The sequence below is a fragment of the Miscanthus floridulus genome, chromosome 12, assembly GCF_019320115.1.
Source record: "Miscanthus floridulus cultivar M001 chromosome 12, ASM1932011v1, whole genome shotgun sequence".
Lineage (NCBI taxonomy): Eukaryota > Viridiplantae > Streptophyta > Magnoliopsida > Poales > Poaceae > Miscanthus > Miscanthus floridulus.
Window position 1 is genome coordinate 59275245 of NC_089591.1, and position 22168 is coordinate 59297412.

The 22168-nt window shown below is 45.6% G+C and overlaps 3 protein-coding genes across 4 annotated transcripts; 1 reads left to right on the forward strand and 2 right to left on the reverse strand.

Moving 5' to 3' along the window:
• Positions 1-376: 376 nt before the first annotated feature.
• On the forward strand, positions 377-3006 carry LOC136497969 (probable metal-nicotianamine transporter YSL12). The gene is made up of 6 exons (XM_066493877.1): positions 377-688; positions 782-945; positions 1033-1130; positions 1229-1363; positions 1523-1712; positions 1842-3006. Exons 1-6 carry the CDS (start codon positions 466-468, stop codon positions 2973-2975), a joined length of 1944 nt encoding a protein of 647 aa, XP_066349974.1. The 5' UTR covers positions 377-465; the 3' UTR covers positions 2976-3006.
• A 121-nt stretch (positions 3007-3127) lies between these two features.
• On the reverse strand, positions 3128-4956 carry LOC136496459 (large ribosomal RNA subunit accumulation protein YCED homolog 2, chloroplastic-like). 2 transcript variants are annotated; one of them, XM_066492140.1, is made up of 7 exons: positions 4725-4956; positions 4449-4640; positions 4237-4290; positions 3892-3978; positions 3720-3800; positions 3593-3638; positions 3128-3512 (listed from the first exon to the last, which is right to left on the reverse strand). In XM_066492140.1, the coding sequence occupies exons 1-7, from the start codon at positions 4893-4895 to the stop codon at positions 3424-3426; spliced, it is 720 nt and encodes a 239-aa protein (XP_066348237.1). In that variant the 5' UTR covers positions 4896-4956; the 3' UTR covers positions 3128-3423. The 2 variants fall into 2 exon arrangements, with proteins under 2 accessions (XP_066348237.1, XP_066348236.1); XM_066492139.1 differs by having other exon boundaries at positions 3134-3512; positions 4201-4290.
• A 5236-nt stretch (positions 4957-10192) lies between these two features.
• Positions 10193-14339, reverse strand: LOC136498168 (UDP-glycosyltransferase 82A1-like). Its single transcript, XM_066494123.1, has 2 exons — positions 13744-14339; positions 10193-11369 (listed from the first exon to the last, which is right to left on the reverse strand). The coding sequence occupies exons 1-2, from the start codon at positions 14246-14248 to the stop codon at positions 10321-10323; spliced, it is 1554 nt and encodes a 517-aa protein (XP_066350220.1). The 5' UTR covers positions 14249-14339; the 3' UTR covers positions 10193-10320.
• Positions 14340-22168: the final 7829 nt, after the last annotated feature.

Consider the following 22168-nt stretch of genomic DNA (forward strand, 5'->3'; position numbering starts at 1 on the left):
AGCGATGCGCTAAATAGGACAAGAACGCAGTACATTTTTCTTGCTATAACCAGGCTTCCAAGGCTCCAGATTTGTTTGGGACAGGCTTACGTGGAGTATATAATGTTGGTGAGTGGTTTGAATGTGTGATGACTGCCTAGTGTGTATTGCAGGAGACTGCCTAATCTGAACTTCTGAAGGTCAGTCCATCGGTTCCGTTCGCAGCTGAGTGGAAATCGTCAGACCATGGCGTCCGCCCACGAGCAGGTGAAAAGTGACGCCGCCGCCGGTGCAGTCACCAGCGTCGCGGACGTGAGCGAGCTCAGGCAGAGGAGCAAAGCCCACAACAAGCCTGGCACGGATGCGGAGGACAACGAGGCGGGGAGGAGCGCGGCGGGGGGCTGCGAGGTCACGGACTCCATCGAGCGGGTGTTCGAGTCGGAGCCGGTGCCGCCGTGGCGGGAGCAGGTGACGCTGCGGGCCCTGATGACGAGCCTCTTCCTGGCCGTCCTGTTCAGCGTCATCGTCATGAAGCTCAGCCTCACCACGGGCATCATCCCCTCGCTCAACGTCTCCGCCGGCCTGCTCGGCTTCTTTCTCCTCCGAGTCTGGACGGCGGGCGTCAAGGACCCGAAGCGGCCGTTCACCCGCCAGGAGAACACCGTCGTCCAGACCTGCGTCGTCGCCGCCTACGGCATCGCTTTCAGCGGTACGATCGATGCGCCGCCAGCTGATGTGCTCCCTGTTCAAAGCTCACCTTGAAATCTGACTTTGACTCGTCCGCCGCCACTGCTGGGGTCAGGTGGCTTTGGGAGCTACCTGTTTGGCATGAGCGAGACGATCGCCAGCCAGGCAGCCGAAGAAAACAATGCGGACAACGTGAAGGAACCCAGGCTGGCGTGGATGATCGGCTTCCTGTTCCTCGTTAGCTTCGTGGGCCTATTTGCTCTCGTCCCCCTCAGAAAGGTGCCTTTGGATTGTGATCGCTCCTCCTTTTTTGTCACAGAAGACTGAAAGTCTGAAACTGACAAGGTACTGGGATTTGCTTTTCAGGTTATGATCATAGATTACAGGCTCACGTATCCGAGCGGCACCGCGACCGCTCACCTCATCAACGGTTTTCACACACCGGATGGCTCTGAACGCGCCAAGTAAATACTACGTATTAGTGCAGAGATATATGCTTGTGCACTGATCTGATCGATTGCAGTCATCACCATGTAACATCCGTGATCATCATATATTGCAGGAGCCAAGTGCGAACGCTGATCAAGTGCTCCGCGGCCAGCTTCCTCTGGGGCTTCTTCCAGTGGTTCTACACGGCCGGGGACGACTGCGGATTCGGACATTTCCCTGCACTAGGCCTGGTTGCCTATCAGAACAGGTATCTGAACCCGTCCCTGTCCCGCCCCCCCCCCCCCCTTCTTTTCTTCTTTCTGAAACCAGCAACCAGCCCCTGTCTGCAGTTCCTAACTTCCTATAATGCTTCAGCTGCCTGCTACGTGAAAACTATTCACTGTCTTTGCTGTTGCGGTGTTGCCAGGTTCTACTTCGATTTCTCGACGACTTACATCGGCGCAGGAATGATCTGCCCGCACATCGTGAACGTCTCTGTCCTTCTTGGAGGAATCCTCTCGTGGGGAGTTCTCTGGCCTCTGATAGCCGAGAAAAGAGGGAGCTGGTTTGATGCAAAACTTGCAGACACCTCACTTGAAGGAATGCAAGGCTATCGGGTACTTTGCCATCTTCTGTTGAATGTTTCCTGATTCCTGTTCCAGATCTTGTCAAAAACGCAACGGGAACTGCAATTCAGGGTGAGGCTTCAATCTGATTTCAGCCAAGCAATCTGAACTGTGTTGCAGGTGTTCATCGCCATCGCCATCATTCTCGGAGACGGCCTATACAAGTTCGCCACGGTGCTCATTCGCACCGTCGCCTCGATAGCGGCGGCGTCAACCGAGAAGAAGAAACTCTTCGGTGCGCTCCCCGTGAACAGTGACGACAGCAACGGCGCCAATCCCGCGACGGCGACGCCACCCTCGTTCGACGACGCTCGCAGGACCGACTTCTTCACCAAGGACCAGATCCCAATGCCGGTCGCGATCGGCGGGTACGTGGCCATCGCCGCCATCTCCGTCACCACCGTGCCTCGCCTCATCTTCCCGCAGCTGGAGTGGTACCACGTCCTGGCGGTGTACCTGATGGCGCCCGTGCTCGCCTTCTGCAACGCCTACGGGATGGGCCTCACGGACTGGTCGCTCGCGTCCACGTACGGCAAGCTCGCCATCTTCACCTTCGGCGCGTGGGCCGGCAAGTCCCACAGCGGCGTCCTGGTGGGGCTCGCCACCTGCGGCATCATGATGAACATCGTGTCCACCGCCGCGGACCTGATGCAGGACTTCAAGACCGGGTACATGACGCTGGCCTCGCCGCGGTCCATGTTCGTCAGCCAGGTGGTCGGCACCGCCATGGGCTGCGTCATCGGGCCCAGCGTCTTCTGGCTCTTCTACCGCGCGTTCGCCGGCGTGGGCACGCACAAGAGCGCGTACCCGGCGCCCTACGCGCTCATCTACCGCAACATGGCGATCCTCGGCGTCGACGGCTTCTCCAAGCTCCCCGGGAACTGCCTCACGCTCTGCTGCGTCTTCTTCGTCGGCGCCATCGCCGTCAACATGGCCAAGGACATGGCTCCGGAGAAGGTGGCCAAGTTCATACCGCTCCCCATGGCGATGGCCATCCCGTTTTACATTGGCCCGTACTTCGCCATCGACATGTTCCTGGGGAGCGTGATACTCTTCGCGTGGGAATGGGTGGACAAGGATCAGGCAAACGCGTTCGCCTATGCCGTCGCGTCCGGCTTGATCTGCGGCGACGGAGTGTGGTCTCTGCCGCAGGCGCTGCTGTCTCTATTCAACGTGAAGCCGCCCATATGCATGAAGTTCCTATCGAGGAATTTGAACGACAAAGTGGATGATTTCATTGGAACTTTGTCGTAGAGAACTCAAGGAAGAACAAGCTTGAATAATTATGACGGTGAACTACTTCTAGCAGTTGAAAGGAAACTGAATGCATTATGCATGATTAGTGCTTTTGTGTCAACAAGAAATGTTTTATACTTAACTCTAAAAAGAAGAAATGCTTTATACAAAGAGTCAAACAGTAGTTATCTTCACACACATTTATTCTCTGATGATATGCTTATACTGTATGACCCTGTCCCTGGGCATGCAGTCGCATATACCAATATGGCAATATACCATTCAGATAAGATGGCCAATCCTCTCTCTTCTCTTCCAAAAAAAAAAAAAGACAGCCAAGGAGTTACAAACCACCAACCTTTCATCATGGTTGAACAATTTGTCGCCACTTCCATTCCAGCATCATGATACAGCATTATTCTCTCTATATGCAGTATTGGCAGTTGACTGATGCATAGTAAGTAATTCACTTAGGCGCTTTATCCAGGGTATTCTTCAGATCAAGAAGTTTTGACCACCTTTGGCTGGAAGTCTTCTTCCTCTGGCTACCACCATCTGCAGAATTAGAGGATCATGACAAAGATCTGTACATTACTGATTGAAATTAAGTGCAGTTAATCGTAGCAAGTGCATACATTGCCATATAACTGTAGACTTTTCGCAGGTCTCCGAACATGAACTCTGCATGTGATGTTCGCATATTAATCAGTAACGTCACTGACCAACCTAGCATGCAGGCTGTAATCAGGACCGGTGTTTCACCTTAGCGGATGCAGTTAATCGTACGGTCTCTTGGATTACCGAGTCAAGATCGACTTCGTCTCCTGGTCTGACATAGATGACCTGTTTAAAGTGGAGATAAGTTGGAACTGACGTAAGTGTTGCTTCAGAAATTTGAACAGAAATCTCAGCGCTGCTAGTTCCAAACTCATACCGATGGATCAGTGTCACCGAGATCAGGCAACCCACTCTGATCTCTCCTGGTTGAAGACAGAACCGTGAGATTGAAGTGTTCATCGATCTGCAGTGCAAGAGCATGTCATCAGTTGTCTGAAATAATTGAGTGCATCTGCATATGTGCAGGACCTGAAATAAGATTTGATTACAGGTCTTAGACAAGTGTCGAGGTTGATGCCTCGGTATCTTTCATGCTATAATTGATGGTATCTCTCCGAGGATGGTAAAGGAGATCATTTCGAATAGTATCATAGAACGGAGAAGATTTTGAGTGAGAGAACAATACATTTGTGCAGTACGGCAAGGAGCAGGAATCGCATACTTTTCTGAAGGATGTGAGGACTCGCCCTTTTATCGACATCCCAAACTGAGTATGCTGAAAACAAGTCACACGAATATCAGTTCCTCGCCTCCGAACCTATCTATCTACTTGTACTTGATCTAAATCACCACATGTTCTTCAGACCCATCATTAACTTATAAATGCACGGGCACACTCATCATTCATTCTGTTGCTGTAACCCAGGCAATTACCTGCTGTACCAGAAGATGCACGAGTACATCAGCATCCCTCTGCCCGTCCTCGATCAGATCGTCTAGATGCAGCTGCCGCAACGTCAGCTCGATGTCGTTGCTCCACTGATCACCTCCGCCGCACGACGTTCCGACGGAGACCAGGCTCTGCCGCGCGCCACCGGTTCCCCTCCGGCGGGTCCTCCGGAGGCTCTGAATCGAGACAAGCAGCACCACGAATTGAATGAGCTTCCAAGGATCACCCAAACAAATCATCGTGAACACTGCGCTCTGTACCTGTGTGACTCGCACTTTCTTCAGTGGCTCGCTCGAGTAAGCGTTGTCTTCAGTGGAAAGCTGCGCGTGAACGGCGAGGCTTCTGCATCTGGCGCGGCTTCCGCTGCTTGCCAGCTGCGTGGTGACGGAATTCGGCAGCAGTCTCAGCGCGCGGTTGCAAGCTCTCGCCATGATATCGGAATTTGCCGTGCAGTGCAGCGGAGCCTGGTCCAGGCTGCTGTGGCGCTGAAGCCTTGAATGATACTGCTGTTACCTTATCAGCTTATCGTTTGCTCCACCGTGGCCGTAAGTGACACGTGGCACTTGTTTGAACAGAACACATGTGCATCACCGTATAGATGCTTCTGCAGTGCTAGTGACCTGTGAATGAGTCTCGCTACAAATTCAATTTCATCTACACAAACGAATTCAATTTTCATCTACACAAACGTAGTGTAATTTGCTCTCTCGTGTATCCATGTGATGATTACTAAATTATACAAGCGTTGTACTCTGTTATAAAAAGTATGGTCCTGTTCGCTTATGCTGAAATTTGGCTTATGCTGATACTTATGCTGAAACGTTGCGAGAGAAAAACACTGTTTCATGGCTAAAAAGTAGCTCAAGCGAACAGGGCTTTTCGAGGACTTAGATGTTTTGATATTTGATCAAATTAATTATGGAATATGTTTTCATAATAAATTTAGTTGAAGATATAAATTTTAATGCTATTCACTATAAAATTGATCAAACTTAAACTAGTTTGACTTGTATAAATACTATTGTATCTCTTTTGGGAGGGTGGGAGTACGTGTTAATCCTAAGTTTGCACGAGATGCATATCCGGAACTACCGAGATTATTCCTCTTAATGTGGTTTCATCATATAATTATAACCTGATTTAGATAATTTAGTCTCACACTATGACTCTATCTACTAGTACTATTATCATGAAAAGGAGGGTCCCCACTCTAACCGATGTGGCCACATTGCCGAAGGCGGAGACGGAGGGATGTTGTATAGCATCTCCAATAATTTCAAAAAACAGTAGGGTAAATCAATGAGCTTTTGCAAGTAGCCAAAAAATTTGGGAACATATTTGTTGAGTTTCTTCAGCCATTTCCAAAATCCTATTCTAAAATATAGAACACAATTTTCCATAAGTAATCCGACTATTTCTAAGTTACCACAAGCACTTACATTTTTTTTCTCTATTGTACATTTGCATTGGGGACCCTGTTCTTACTATTTATTCTCCCCCATGTGTAATCCACCTCCATATTGGCCGATTAATAGCGCGTGTATATTTTCACACAATTAGATTGATTTTCCCATGTGTTGGGAGTTGGGTTAAGGCATTGTTGGAGAGCGTTTTTTCCATTCCTGCTAAAAAATCAAAACTGAGAGTGGGTCTTGAAAACTCCTGGAGATGCTCTTACCGGATGGATGGCGAGGAATTCCAATTGTCGCTCTCATCTCTTATCTTAGTATTTGGCCAAAAAAGTCTCCATATTAATTCTCAAAGTCTAGAAATCACCATATTAATCAGAGAAAATAAAATCAAAGTGGCACTCTACATGTTGACAAGTTACCCACCACTGCTATTACGCAAAAAATATTCACCTGTAAATACCCTTGTATCTATTTCTCTCTTACCAACCCACGCCATTATTTTAAAAAAAATATCTTCCTTAAGTTGATAAGTCAATGAACCTTTGTGTTTAAAGGAAAATGACTGAATATTTGTCTTGGGGAAAAAGGAAATTCAAAGGTGCACTTTAAATTATCTTTTGGTATCAAATAGTATAATATAAAAAAATAAGAATAGTTCAATTACTAGAGTTTTAAAAAATAACATAGAAAATTTTAAAATGTATAACCCAAAAATGTCAACTACGCTACTCCCTCTGTCCTTGAATAAATAGATTCCTGTAGTTGTCTTAAGTCAAACTTTTTAAACTTTGGCCTGAATTTGTAGAAAAAAAACATCAAGATTTATGATATCAAACTAGTATATGGGAATGTACCATAGAATATATTTTCACAATATATTTATTTTATGTCATGGATGTTGTTACTCTTTTCTATAAAATTAGTCAAATTTAAAAAAATTTGACTGGCATAGATTCTAGAAATTGATTTATTTGGGGACCGAGGGAGTAGTATGGAAGGCAAAATATGTAAAGCTAATACTAAAACTTTGATATCAGCCAATGAAAAAGAATGTTGACGATGCCATTAATATGCAGATGTGCTAAGTGAATGTACAAGAGGATAAGAGTTATTTCCTTCGACCCTAAATAACTATCTTTTATAATTTTCAATGAACAACTTTGACTAAATATATATAAAATAATGTTAATATTTATAGTACAAAATTAATATCATTAGATAGATCGTTAAATATATTTTTATAATAAATTTATTTAGAGATATAAATGTTGCACGTATTTTCTATAAATTTAGTCAAACTTAAGGCACGGAACAAAAAAAACGACAGTTATTTAGGAACACATAAAACTCTACTTCCGGTGACAATAAAGGGCGCGTTTGATTTCTTTACTTGGAGCTGTGTTGCCTCGCTGGGAGAGGCTTCACAGTGAGACCATGCGTTTGGTTTTGTTGTCTGGTCGTATTGGGGTTTGTGCTGGCGAGAATTGGCTCGCTTGTGTGAAAGGGAAAACGGCTCGCCCGGCCAAGCGAGTTTCTCGTGGCGCGTGCCAGCACAACAAAGCAAGGCGAGGCGAGCTGAGGCCTCGAACCAAGCGTCCCCAAACACTCTTGAAGCCATTAACATTAGAGTAGGACATGAGGGTAAAAGAGTATAAGTTAAATTGCATATGTAAACCACGCAATTGCATTGATCCCTCACTAGTTTTTTTTTCAAATCAAATAAAACAAGAGAGAAATGATTAATTATTCTACGAAAAAGTACCCCGATATTTGTTTGCCGGGCCACTAAGGATGCCTAGCTGAATTTACACACAGGTTGGTACCGGATGGCCCAGCCCAACAAACCAACAGGGCACGCGGGGCCGGGCCTTCGTCTCAAGTCTAATCTGGAGCAGCAATCAGCCAAGTCGCGTCACTCAAACGGTCGAAGCCAGATCGCACGGCCCGGTCATGATACTGTACTGTACGTCTAGATTCGGATTCCTGACCGCTCGTGGCGTCCGGCCCCGATCCTGCCAACTGATGGGCAGATTTGGCTTGTGGCTCAGTCTGCCTGCGAGTGCGAGCACATGGAAAACGCCCGGCCCGGCCGGCACCCAGCAACCCTTCCGTCGCGTCACTGCGTCAGCGCAGCTGGTGCTGGACGCATCGCCATCCTAGCCTGCCGCCTGCACTACCGGACGTCGTCGCTGCTTTTGGCGCCCGGGTGCTCCTCCATCAGAAATTCATCAGAACTCAGAAGTGCAAGTGCCCTCTCATCAATAGTTAACTTTTCACTTTTCGGCCTTCATGAACAGCCCGCTCCGGCCACGCTTTTGGCAGCCGCTTGGACGCATCGGATCAATGTCGTCGTCATCTGCAAACCGTGGTGATGGATGATTTGCTACTCACAAAAGGCAGAAAACGCGCGTGCGGAAACACGCTGCTCGATCGCGACGCTCAGTTCCAATCCAGCCACGTTGGAACGCCTGCTGCACGCTGCGGTCCTATTCTGCTCGCACTGCCGAGCACTCCTGTAGTTTCCACGGCCGGTTCTTCTAACTTTGGTGCGCGGAAGAGTAGAAATGCACCTTCCGACCATCGGCGGCCGAACGAAGTTGCTGTCGCCTGTCGGGGAGACGTGCTGCTTGGGTGCATGCATTATGTGCATGTGAACCCAGTTGCGGCGACGCACGTTGCAGGAACCCCGGTTAAGATATCCTACTCTGGCTTTGGAGGAAGCGAACGGAGAGTTTGCATTGGCTTGTGTTCATCAGGGACGGACAGTGCCATCGCTTGGTGGCTGGTGCCGAGTGCCGTTCAGAAAGTAGCTTTTGTTTTTCTTTTCCCAGTACTTATCGCCCGTGCCTTCTAGGTTGACATGTACTTGATGACGCTTCATAACCTGTGAGGCTGTAACAAAGTGTTACGTTGCATGCTCTAGCGAATTGCGCATGCGCTCGCGTCTTTCGCTGACGACTGCCAACACTCCTGTAGCGTAGTGGGTTCTCCGGTTAAGGGAGATATATCGATCAAGATTTAATAATGCTGGTGGCACTGAAAATCTCTTCGGCAGCGAACCAATAAAATAGCGGCAAAGAGCCGTTGTATAGACGGCCTGTTCGCTTGTTGGTTTCAGCCAGCCCAAACCAGCCAGTCAATAGTGTTTTTCTCTCACAATAAACCAGCACCAGCCAACTTAAACCAGCCCAGAAACCAACTAGCGAACAGGCCGAAAGACGTTTGCGTATAGTTTTGGTTTGTTCCTTGTTACTGTATTACAGTACTGCACTGTAGTGTGAAACAACTGGAGTTTGGAATTGGGGTCTGGGAGTTTTCTAGGCGGCTACGGTTGAGAATTTCTTCTTAAAATCTTTATAATTTTGCTATATCATGCCCGGGTAATAAAAAAGGTCCCTCTAACACCTAAGCATGTTATAAAAAAAATTTATGCAGGATATTTTCTTTAAGAAATTAAAAAAAAATCATGCATGCTATTTTAGAGGATCATATTGGTTATGGTTCAAGGCACTGCTAGTGTGAAAACTAAAGAGAGAAGTTTCGATTGGCAAACAAAGCGTTGGAGGTTATGCCGGTTATCACTTTTAGATGTGTTTGCTAAGAATGGATGGCAAAGTAATAATATACTTTGATTTTCTACTATTTGAGTGCACTGTTTTTTATTTGTTTATGTTAACAAATAAGCTAATAATTGTATGTGGTCGCAGAGACCGTTTTTTTTTTTTTTGATGTTTTAGAAGAGTCCTACACCTAGATTAAAGGTGTTGTGAGAATCGGGTGAAATATTCATTCTCCACAACTGAAATTTTAGTTACATCAATTTTCCTAGGAACCACACTAAAATAGTCACAATAACTCTAGTACAAGTCAATTTTAGTTTATTCCTTCCTATATACACATGCTTTACTCCCTTCGATGCATGCTACTCTATCTGTTTTAAATTATAAGTCGCTTTAACTTTTTAGTTCATCCATTTTGCTATGTATCTAGATATATTATTATATCTAGATGCATAGTAAGTAAAATGAACGTACCAAAAAAGTCAAAGCGACTTATAATTTGGAACGGAGAGAGTATTTTGGAAGAAGAAAGGGGAAAGCAGTTGTGGGGTGGGGTGGGGGGAGGGGGGGAATAAGGTGTTGGGAGAATATTTTCACCCAATCTCTGAACCAATACCGTGGAACGATCATTCTCCTGCCGGCCGAGTTATTTTTTTTTCCGCTGATGACTGAATTTGTGCGATGCTCAAGGAACGTACAAAGTTGTAAAGTTGTCATGAATCATAATCCCTTGTCTAGAGCTAGATTCCGCCATTAATTCGGGCATAGTAGGTCGCTTTATTTGCTAGCATGGATCAAAACCATTTTAGTCGTGAAGAGAAAAGAAAAAGGAAGAAGATAATGTACATGTACATGGCGACGGTACCAATACAATCGCTACAAGCCTACAACACGCTGTATAGTTGCACCAACAGCGGGTGATCTCTCGTGATCTCGTCCACGAACGAGCTGACGTTCCGGTCGGCGGCGCGCCTGGCCTCCACCGTCACGACGCGGTCCCGCAGCGCCCAGACCTTCTCCTGCAGGCGCCGGCCCTCGTCGCCGTCGTCCATGACCCTCCCGATGCCGGCCCCGACGTCGTCGCGGCTCATGCCGCCGTCGAGCCTGAGCCCGATCCGCCACACCCCGGTGATGTAGGCGCAGTTGATGAACTGGTCCCCGGAGACCGGGTAGCAGAGCAGTCGCACCCCGTGCTGGATGGCCTCCAGCGTGGAGTTCCAGCCGCAGTGGGTGAGGTAGCACCCCACGGCGGCGTGGCAGAGCACGTCCTGCTGCGGCGCCCAGTCCACGAGCTTGCCCTGGCCCGCCACGCGGTCCTCGAACCCGTCGGGGAGCCCCGAGCGCCAGGACGCGTCGCGCTTGAGCGCCCACAGGAACGGGCGGGCCGTGGCCTCGAGCCCCAGCGCCAGCTCGCGGACCTTGTCTGGGCCGATCGACCCCACCCAGCTGCCGAACGAGACGTACACCACCGACCCGGCGCGCTGCGCGTCCAGCCACCCGATGCACGTCGAGTCCGCGCGCCACATGCTGGGGTTCTTGCCGCACTGCTGCTGCTGTTTCGTGCGCTCGCCGGCGCCGCCCGGTAGCAGCACCGGGCCGATGGGGAGGACACGCGGGCCCTGCCGCGCGAGGCGGTGCGCATCGTCGTCGTTCTCGTTGCCAGCGGCTGCAGCTGGACACCCGGCCTCGCCCGGGAAGGAGTTGACGAGCACCCAGCGGAAGCCCCGGGCGCGGTGCAAGGTCTGGAGCCAGAAGGCGAACCTGGAGCTCCGAGTGGCCGAGTCGCCGACGAGCCACGGCAGCTCCTCGACACGGAGCTCCACCTGCGCCGGCAGGATCTCGAGGCCCCGGATCGTCGCCGTCCGGCCGTCGTCCTGAACGACCTGTTGTTCATCGCCGTCGGACGACTCAACAGCCGACGAGATCGGTGTACCTTCACGTCAGGAAAAAAAGAAAAGAAAGGCAGCCAGCAGTTAGTGCATGATGATAACTGGAGTATGCAAGATTCCTGTCCTAGGTTCCATGTGGCCAAGTACGCGTCCGTATGCGTGCCGCTACGCGACGGCGCACTTTGATCGCGATTCGCGACGATCCCCGCGCGCGTGTCGCGAGGCACCAGCGACGCACGTCCGCGAACGCACGGCACGGATTGGCTGGCTGGCAGCTATCACTCGTCACATCAGCCGCTACCTGGCAGCTCGATTATTCGATCAGCCGACCGACGGAGCTGCTGCCGTTCACCTTCTGACTGTAACGTGTTCAGTTCTGGGCCAAACGGAATATGGGGAGGACCACTCACTACGGGCCATCTTTGTCGTCTTCCGTCCGTCCGTCGCCGTCCAGATGCACAAAGCACAACTGCACTTCCCGGGTGCACGAAACACTGTACCATTATACTACTGGTACAGGAAGAACTCCCCACGTGGGGAAATTTTTACGTCGTGCAGTGCAGTGCAGTGCCCAGGACCACTTTTATTTGCTGGAACTGCTCGTGCCACGGCTGACTCCGATCAGTTTGTTTTCAGCATCAAGGCCACCTAAGCACCAAGAACTGACTGAGCCACGCCTCCAAAGGATCCGTGAAGATATTTGACTTTTTTTTCAGATTCAGAAAAGATAAACATGACTCCCTAATTATTTCCTCGTTATCCACTCTGGATCCACGTGCAGATGTACGAAAACTGCAGCAGCGCTCCTGCCACATCGTGCCGGAACAGACCGGGGACTTTTCAAAAAGGAGGAGGAGAAAAAAAAAAGGTACTCCTACTGTAAGGTAGAGGTAGGAGCACATCACGTGTCGACTAGTGCCCGATGGGAGAAGTCAACTTTATCGCGAGATGTGATCCTGCTGGGCCAAAACTGAGCCGGAGAGGCAGGCGAGGCGCACCTCAAAAATGGTGAGAACGAACGTGGGTCTGCCCCAGCCAGGCAAGGAGATCCGGAGATGGATGCACCATGATTCGATCATGCATGGATCTGATCCCATCCAGAGCATGCAGTCAGTGGTTGGATGGAGAGGGGAGACCACGGGCCCGCAGGGAAGGGAGGGGCCGACGGCAAAACAAGAAAGGAAAACTAGAAAAGGAAGGACCCAAGGCCCGGTCTGCTCTCCCCCGCCCCGGGCTCATCGGCTCCGCTGTCGATCGCAACGTTCAGCTCAAGGAACAAGGGGCCAGCAGTCCAGCACACAGACTTGGCAACATGGGGCGTGCCACTCCACACATAAGTCATATATATGAAGGTACTGAGTGATTAGGTGACGCAGCTGGCAGAAACATTATAAGATGTACGACTGCCACACTTTCTATTGTCACGTGCTCCAATTGGACGTACCAACACTCAACATTTGTTAATACAGAAAAAAAAATGTTATGGTGTGTGGAATGGGCATGGACTGGCTTACATTTTTAGTTTGCTCTAAGCGAATTTTACATTATGCGTTACTATCTACCAGAGCAAAACCGGGCTTGCATTGTAGGGCTAAGAAAGCAACAAAATAGCTAGAAAGGGGTTTTCGTTAAAGCTTAGCAATATAATTTCCACTTGTTTAGGTGGATATGTACACTCTTTTTCTTTTTGGTGAAAAGATGTGGATGTACACTTGTGACTGCTAGCTTTACGTTAGTTTGCATTGTGATGTCGGATAGATTGTGCGTCAGTGAGTGCAAATCCAAGGTGTAAATGAAAGATGCAACACTTTTATCCGAGGTTTTTTAGGAAAAAAACAAAGTTGCAACTAACTGAGATGGAGGTCGCACAAAAGTTTGAAGGAGGGGGTTTGTCCTAAACAATGCATGGCAACGTTATTTTACGTTAGTATAAGAAGCCAAAGCCGTCGTATAGCATTAGGCGGCCATGCTGCTAATGTGGATCAAATAGGTCTTTGTTAACAGGTGTGTTGGAGGAAGCTAATAGATGCTAATAGTTAGTATGCTGCTCTTTTTTTTTACAGAAATGAGTATGCTACGATTAGCAGATATAACGACCGAGCCCTAGTTGGGGCCTATGATTAAGGATCGTGCCTCTCGGCCGGCAAAATCCAGATTATTCTAGAGGGATCTCGAAGCATATATATGCAGGTCAAGGACCTCAAATATATATCTTTTGGTTTCCACCATCTCAAGGTCAACTCTACCATGTTACATGTCCGGTGCAACTCCGAACACAAGGAAGCTCTAAGCAGCGTGGGTGCCCACGGATTTTCAACTTGTTTTTTTAGCTGGAACAATATTTTTCTCTCACAGCAAATCAGAACAGTGTTTTGGCTTATTTTTTCAGCGAAGCGAACGGAGCGGAGTAGTATGTACCTGATTCCGAGATCAAGCCCTTCTCGAGGAGCTCCGGGATGGCGGCGACGACGCGGTAGCAGGCGAGCATCGCGGGCCAGAACCCGGCCGCAGGCACGCCGCAGCGCACGGCGACGGGCACGGCCCACGACGCCAGCACGTCGACGACGACGCAGGCGACCGGCGGTACCCTGCGTGGCGGCGACGTCGTCAGCATGCGCTCCAGGTGCAGGGGCATGTGGTGCTCCATGGAATGCACGATGTCGCGGAACCCCGGGGTGTCGTCGTCGCCAGCGGCGGTGTCCTGGGCGGCGATGCCGCTGGGGATGGACGCCAGCGCGACGCCGTCACCAACACAGCCGCAGGCTGTAGCGATGCGTCGGTGGATGAAGTCCGGTACGGCGACGGTGGGCGCGACGCCGTGCGCGGCGAGCACGCCCGCCAGCTGCAGCATGGGCGTGATGTGGCCCTGCGCCGGGAACGGCACCAGGAGCACGGCCGGGTGGGCCACCGCCTCGGCCCCCATGCGCGCGTGCGATCAGCTTCTGTGAAGAACGAAGGCTACGTTGTCGATCTACGTGTACGACTGGACCTGCGCCACGGAGGCTTATACTCCTTTCTTCTCCGTGGCCTGGGTGGGATGGATTGCGAGGCAACGAACGCAGCGTCCGTGAGGTTTTATATAGCCGCCGCGCCTTGCCCCGCGCTGGCTCTCGCCCACTTTCCCGTTTGTCTAGCCGAGGAGCTGCCTCACTTTTTTTTAGGGAGCTTGAGCTTTGGATGACGAGCTCGCATGCACTCTCTCCGTTTAGAAAAATATGCAATTCTAGTAGTATCATGTTTTAGTATTTTAAATTTGATTAATTATAAATAAAAAATATCAGTATTTATGATATTAAATAAATATTATTAGATTAATTATAAAATATATTTCCATAATACATTGATTTAGGATCGTAAAGATGAATATTATTCGCTAGAAATTTAGTTAAACGTGAACTATTTTTTTAGCACGCAACTTATAGATGTATATTTTGATAGAGGAGTAAACAGTGTAGTAGCGGTGTCGTGTAATATGGTCTGCGTGTCGTCCCGAGGCGATTCGAAGATTCGTCACGGGTTTTGGTGTAGCCGCGCGGGATTTTTTTTTCTTTTTTTTTATTGAAACAGCATAAAGAGCATGTTCGTTGATTGGTTTCTAGGCTGATAAACCCGACTAGTATTAGTTTATTGTGAGAGAAAAACACTGTTAGCTGACTGATAAATCGTGACTAAAACCGTCTAACTAACGGGCTGAAAGAATCAAAACCACGGTCGCTCATTTTTGGCGGTGGATGGCCGAGGGCCCAAGGCCCCTTTTCGATAGATGTAAATGACCTGACCGTGTGGGTGAGCTGTTTGGTCTGGGTATGACTTAGGCCATGTTTGTTACTGCATGAAAATTTTAGTCCCTGTCCCATCGGATGTTTGGACACATGTATGAAGTATTAAATATAGATAAAAAAAATAACTAATTGCACAGATTGTGGCTAATTTACGAGACGAATTTTTAAGCCTAATTAGTCCATGATTTGATAATGTGGTGCTACAGTAAATATGTGCTAATTGTGGATTAATTAGGCTTAATAAATTCGTCTCGTAAATTAGTCTCCATCTATGTAATTAGTTTTATAATTAACTCATATTTAGTTCTCCTAAATAACATCCGAACGTCTGATGTGACATGGACTAAAATTTAGTCTATGGAACTAAATACCCCTTAGTAGTAGTTCATTCCTAAAGAACTTCTGTAGTCATTTTTTTGTACCTGCACACGCGGAAGAAGGTAGTCAGTCGTTCAAAAACACGCGAACGCTAACAAGTTGAAAAGGCAGTATGCAGTGGTCATTTTCTTTGGGTTGTGTCTGCATGAGGTGATTTACATTTTTTATTACTAAACCATCAACCCATACCCCACTACACGGTCTAGAATTCTATACACTGCTACTCCGTCCTATAAAACACAGTCGCTATAGTATTAATGTTGGGGAAACTTTTATGAGTTTAACTTGATTTGTTGAAAATATTAACAATATTTATATCTCTAAATAAGTTTATTATAATTATATATTTAATGAGCTATCAATGATACTAATTATGTACCATAAATATTAATAGTTTCTTATATATATTAGATCAAAGTTAAAAATATTTGACTTCTCGAGAAACAAGAATGACACTTTTTACGTGACAAAGGGAGTACAAAGTATCAAATATTCCATGCTTGATTTAGTACATAAGACTGATTTAAATTAATTATTTTACTCTATATTCTTTTCTAACACAATACCTATTAATGGCTCCGTTCGCTTCGCTGAAAAAATAAGCTGAAACACTATTCTGGCTGATTTGCTATGAGAGAAAAATATTGTTCCGGCTAAAAAAATAAGCTGAAAAGTACAGATTATAAGATAAGCGAACAGGGCCAATAGATATTGTATAATTTTCTATTGGGTTATAATAAATTTACTAGTTATTCTATATTTGTTTTCATCATTAGCACTACGTCTCTAAGTGTTTTAATATATATTTAGTTAAAACTTTAGCTCACCTTGCGGCGAATAGGAGAGCGGAAGCACGGTGAATCGTTGGGAGTGAAAAACAGTGTGGATTGTGCAGAGCAGATTTCCTCTTCTTTGCGCGGGCGAAAAAGGGGAATCGCTAGCGATACCTATGAGGAGCGGACGATGACTTCGTTGTTGGTAGTGCTCCACTAGATTCTCGAGGAGCTTATGTTCGAGGAGCTTATGTCGAAAAATTGCACGATGTAAGCATGCTAAAAAGGATTAGTGAGCTCGACGCGTTAACCTGTCCATGTATCTGTATCTTTTATAAAGCTAATTCTCACTGTTACAGGATTTATCTCAATATGCAAAATATCCACGTCATCTTTCACTAATAGCTATATCATGCCACACTAACTTCCAACCTCTTAATACAAGCTATCCACGTCATCTCAAGTTATATCTCAACATACAAGACATCCACATTATCTTCCACTAATAACCATGTCATGCCATTAACTTTGAACCTCTTAATGCAAGTTATCCACGTCATCTCAAGTTCTATATCAACATGCAAGACATCCACATCATCTTTCACTAATAGTCATGCCATGTCACTAACTTCCAACATCTTAATACAAGCTATCCACGTCATCTCAAGTCCTATCTCAACATGCAAGACATCCACATCATCTTCCACTAATAGCCATGTCATGCCACTAACTTCCAACCTCTTAATGCAAACTATCCACGTCATCTCAAGTTCTATCTCAATATGCAAGATATCCACACATCATCTTCCACTAATAGCCATGTCATGCAACTAACTTCCAACCTCTTAATGCAAGCTATTTACGTCATCTCAAATTCTATTTCAACATGTAAGACATCCACATCATGTTCCACTAACTATTCACGTCATTTTTCAGTAACAGACATGCCATGCTACTAACTTCCAACCTCTTAATGCAAACTATCCACGTCATCTCAAGTTCTATCTCAACATGCAAGACATCCAAATCATTTTCCTCTAATAGCCATGCAATGGCACTAACTTCCAACATCTTAATACAAGCTATCCACGTCATCTCAAGTTCTATCTCAACATGCATGACATCCACATCATGTTCCACTAACTATCGACAACATATTTCAGTAACAGATATGTCATGCCACTAACTTTCAACCCCTTAATACAAGTTATCTATGTCATCTCTACTTAATTTTATTTTCAACTTTGCAATCTCCGCAACAAATATAAAAGGAGAGAACCAACAAATAAGGAGAGGCTCTAAATCCTCCACAAATCTCTCAAAATCCCCCATAAATCTTTTTGTATTGATGGATTTGGTGGATCTGAGCTCCCTCTCTCTCTCATTGTCGTTAACCCTAGATCTCCCTATTTCTCTGTTTCTCTCGTGAAAAGAACAGACACGCACGCAAGTGAGGGAGGCTCGGCTGCCCCCATTGTGCTGTGTTGGTCACTTTTCTAAAGAGTCCTTGAGGTTGTCAGATACTGCAAAAGAGCCCCTCTTAATAGGAGCTGTAATCACACTAGTGCATCTAGTAGTAAGTATTAGTGTAGAGATTTTAAAGCGAGTATCCAGTAATATTATATTTTTACAAAGCATTTTATTATTCAGTTTCCATTCACCTTTTGTGTGCATATATATATACAATCATATCTCTGTTCTGCATTTGTGCGGGACAATTTGCTACGAGATGGACATGCATTCTTCTAATCCGGCCGGACGAACGACCTCGACGTGTCAACTTATAAAATATAGAAAAAGGCACTATGATGCGTGCCATTGCCTGCAGGACCACCGACAGCCCCATCGAGTTGGGCTCGTTGCAGAGGAGCCTTTCGCTTTGCCAATGCGAGTTACGGGAAATTGCCAGATTATGTGGTCGGAGCTTGGATGTGCTCACTTGCTCAGGCACCACTGTGTGCCGACCACCGTCACTACTACAACACAAGGATATTGTAATATTTTATGTAATATATTCATCAATGTGTTCCAATAAAATTCTATAGTAACATAAAATAGTGTGTTACAGACTTCGGTTGTAACACAAAACACTTCTTTTATAAAAAATATGTTACTGACAATACTTATAGTAACACAAAATTAATGTTACAAGCAAAATATTACAAAAGTGTACTATGTTGTAACACATAAATGGAACATATAAAATGTGTAACAAATATATGCCCTGTAGCAATACAAAATAATGTTACAGTCCAAGTATTACAAAGAAACATATACACGTGGACCTTTCTATTCATAGGCTACATGCACATCACGCCTGAGTGTCGTCAAGGCTGTTAGGCTGTCACATCATGATCATCGCATGACAATCAAGTAGTAATGAGTAGGCGATTAAAAAGGTCAGTTTGATGCCAGAGCTGTTGTCAATTTATTAGGTCGAGCTCAAGACACTCTAGATAGAGCCATACACAAAGAAGAACAAGTACAACAGAGAAGAAAAAATTTGAAAAACAAAAAACAAAAAATGTGAATTAAATGGGAGTAATATAGATATTTTTTACGTTGTTGCCAGAACCCACTAACCTACCACTATATAGGTTGATCTAGAATTTCATCTTTTTGGTCACTTGAGTACCAGGTCAAATTTACAACACATTGTCACATAATATTGTTTTATATGATCAAAACCTTAGTGCAAACGTTTTTTGTGCAAACGTTTTTTGTGGTTTTGGGTCTAACAAAAAGGCTATGCCAAAATAGTCAGGTATGACAGCCAAAAAAAAGTTTAATCGAATAAGTAATCACCAAGTAAAAAAATGTCTCAATGTTATAAAACGCATAGAAAGGCCACAAAAGAAGGCACATTTGAGTCTGGCCTTTAAATGATATTTGAGGCAATATTAAACAAGTGCCATCACAAATAAAATAGGAAATTCAAAAATAGCCTCCAACATGTTTTGTGGTAATATCCAGAATACCATGAGCCATCATCCGAACATTTACATATAGAATGTGAATTCTCAAATGGTTTGACAATAAAAGAAAAATATATGCTCTCCAACTTCACAACTATGCATCCATCATACTTTAGGCTTAAACAAGGTGAAGCGGCCGAGCAAACAAGCAATTGAGAGCTTGTCTCACTAAAGTTAGGCCCACTGGATGCCCAGGCACCCAGGCCAAAATCAAAAGTACCATATTAGTAGAAATATTTCACCCTTTGTGCACCCCCCCTCAGCCCAAAACGAGGCACCCCCCACCGGCCCAATCAGTCATCACACTATCACAGCACTACTCAGACTCTAGCACGTAGACGTAGTTGCTTCCAAGAGAAGGAGACGGGAAACAGCCCCGCGCGGCAGCGCGCGAGTCCGCCAGGGCCGAGGAGGCCACGACGTTTCGCCGAACGCAGAGAGCCAGGCAGCCAGCGACGCCGACGGCAGCAGTGATGTGGCTCGCCAGCAACACTCCCTGCTGACGCCTGCGCCCCTTCCCCTTCCTGGCTTCCAGTGGCGTCGAGCCGAGCGCCTGACGGCCACGGCAACCGAGCGGCGAGCACCCTCGCCCTCATGGCCTCTCTCTGATCTGGTCCAAAAGAAAAGGCAAGGCATCAAACCATCAATATATTTATCTTGTATTTCAATCAATTTAAGTCTCACATCCGATTTCGATTTTTGATGGTTATACGTTGAAATTGAGTAGCCTGCATGTTTAGGGTGAGTGTGTTAATTGGGGGTTTCTCTTTTTTTATATATGTTTGCATTTATGATAGTATGGATCTACAATTTGATTATGCTTGTAAATGATAGGTAATCATGGAGAGGTTTTATAAACGGAAAGCTCAAGACATAGACAGTACCAACAATAACAGAAATTCATGTCTAGATGATCTCAATTGGGAAGAGGAGATTAAATATGACCCAGGCTTGAGAAAACAAATTGATGCTTACCATCCTAACCATAGAGAAAAGGCCAGAAGAAAATATTTGGAGAATGGACCTTGCCAGCCTCGCACATGTAATTTTCCTAGTTTCAGATATTGGAGACAAGCTGAGAAGATTTATCCCTGGAATGGTTTGATGAGTTTGGAAGTTGGCTTGAATATAGTGAGTCAAAGGATAGAGCATATTGCTTTTGTTGTTTCTTATTTAGAGAAAAGAAGGATGCAGGATATGAATCATTTGTAGTTAATGGTTGGAATGGTTATCATAGGAAAGGAAGGTTAAAGTCACATGTTGGTGATGTTGGTGGCTTACACTATAATGCAATGAAGAAGTGCGATGATTTGTTACAAAGAAAGCAACACATAGATGTTGCTTACAATCAGATAAGTGAGGCTGCTAAGAAGGCTTATTTTATTCGGTTGAATGGATCCATTGATACTGCTAGGCTGTTGTTGAAGCAAGGATTGCCTTTTCGTGGCCATGATGAGTCAATAGAATCCCACAACAAGGGGAACTTTAAGGAGTTTTATGATTGCTTAGCACAACATGATACAGAGTTACGGAGAGCGGTGAGTACAAATGCTGCAGCTAATAGTAGTTTGCTTGCTCCTGAAATTCAAGAGTTTAGTCAACATGTTTTGTACAATAGTTGAAGTGCTAAAAGTTGTTGAAAAGGATGACAGAGATTAGGAAAAATAGAGATCAAGCATCAAATCTTCTGGTATACTTCAAATCTTTTGACTTTGCCTTTTATTTGCATCTCATGTTGACTACCTTAACTGTCACAAATACCTTGTCATTAGCATTGCAACGCAAGGATCAAGACATTGTAAATGCCATTGGGTGTGTGAAAGCAACTAGACTCCATTTGGGTGATCTTAGAAGAGATGGGTGTGAGAAATTATTAGATGAAGTGAATGAGTTTTGTGACTTGCATGAAATTGATAGACTGGAAATGGAAGATAGATATACTGATCCTCGACAACCTAGGAAAAAATCAGGAATTACAAACAAGCATCACTATGAAGTGGATTGCTTTAATGATGTTATTGATTGGCTAGTTCAAGAGCTTGATAGCCGCTTTAGTGAGACAAGCTCTCAATTGCTTGTTTGCTCGGCCGCTTTCAACCCTAAGGGATTCATTTCAGGCTTTCAATGTGGAGGATTTGATGAGCTTAGCAAAACTATATCCTGATGATTTTAGTACTGATGATTTGAGAGACCTTAGCCACTATCTTTGCCTTTACATTGCCGATGTGCGAGAAGATGCTAGATTCTCCAACATAAACACTATTGGTGAGCTCTCTCAAAAAATGGTTGAGACAGGGAAACATCGTTGTTATCCATTGGTCTATCGACTCTTGAAGCTTGTACTAGTATTGCCTGTCGCTACTGCAACAGTTGAGAGATGCTTTTCAGGAATGAAGTTTGTCAAAAACAACTTTGTCTAATCGCATGGGTGATCAGCACTTGAGTCATAGACTTATTTGCTATCTAGAGAAAGAAGAAATGAAGAAAGTGACCAATGAGGCCGTGGTTCGACGTTTCATGACAATGGAAGGAAAAGGGCGTAAATATGATCTCTGATAGGTAATGCAATGCATCTACTATTAATGGAAAATTCTATAGTTTATTTGCTAAATAACTGACCTATCTGTTTTCTTTCCTTTTAGGCTAGTGGGATCTTCATCATGGTCTCCTGGATGGCTGGATCACATATTTTGCTAAATGGGGCATGTTTTGTTCATGATTTTGGGATTCTATCAATGATGACTACACTAAAGTGATCAATGCTGTCTTCTTTTTGTTAAATGGTGAGTGTTATGTTTGGACCAAAATCTCATCTCTATTGCTAGAAGTCGAATTTGATATTAAAATATGGTAGTTGCATATTAGTTATGCTATTTTTGATTGAACATCATATCAGTTAGTGTAGTTATGAATTAAGTGGTGCACCCCCCGTCAT

Excerpts from the sequence above, each read along its gene's own strand:
- LOC136497969 (XM_066493877.1), top strand. The coding sequence starts at position 466 with ATGACGAGCCTCTTCCTGGCCGTCCTGTTCAGCGTCATCGTCATGAAG. Across the intron at positions 689-781 it reads CTACGGCATCGCTTTCAGCG|GTGGCTTTGGGAGCTACCTG; the intron begins GTACGATCGATG and ends TGCTGGGGTCAG. Across the intron at positions 1,713-1,841 it reads AAGGAATGCAAGGCTATCGG|GTGTTCATCGCCATCGCCAT; the intron begins GTACTTTGCCAT and ends ACTGTGTTGCAG.
- LOC136496459 (XM_066492139.1), bottom strand. The coding sequence starts at position 4,895 with ATGGCGAGAGCTTGCAACCGCGCGCTGAGACTGCTGCCGAATTCCGTC. Across the intron at positions 4,641-4,724 it reads AGAAAGTGCGAGTCACACAG|AGCCTCCGGAGGACCCGCCG; the intron begins GTACAGAGCGCA and ends GTCTCGATTCAG. Across the intron at positions 3,639-3,719 it reads GATTAACTGCATCCGCTAAG|AGTTCATGTTCGGAGACCTG; the intron begins GTGAAACACCGG and ends CATCACATGCAG.
- LOC136498168 (XM_066494123.1), bottom strand. The coding sequence starts at position 14,248 with ATGGGGGCCGAGGCGGTGGCCCACCCGGCCGTGCTCCTGGTGCCGTTC. Across the intron at positions 11,370-13,743 it reads GGGCTTGATCTCGGAATCAG|GTACACCGATCTCGTCGGCT; the intron begins GTACATACTACT and ends CCTGACGTGAAG.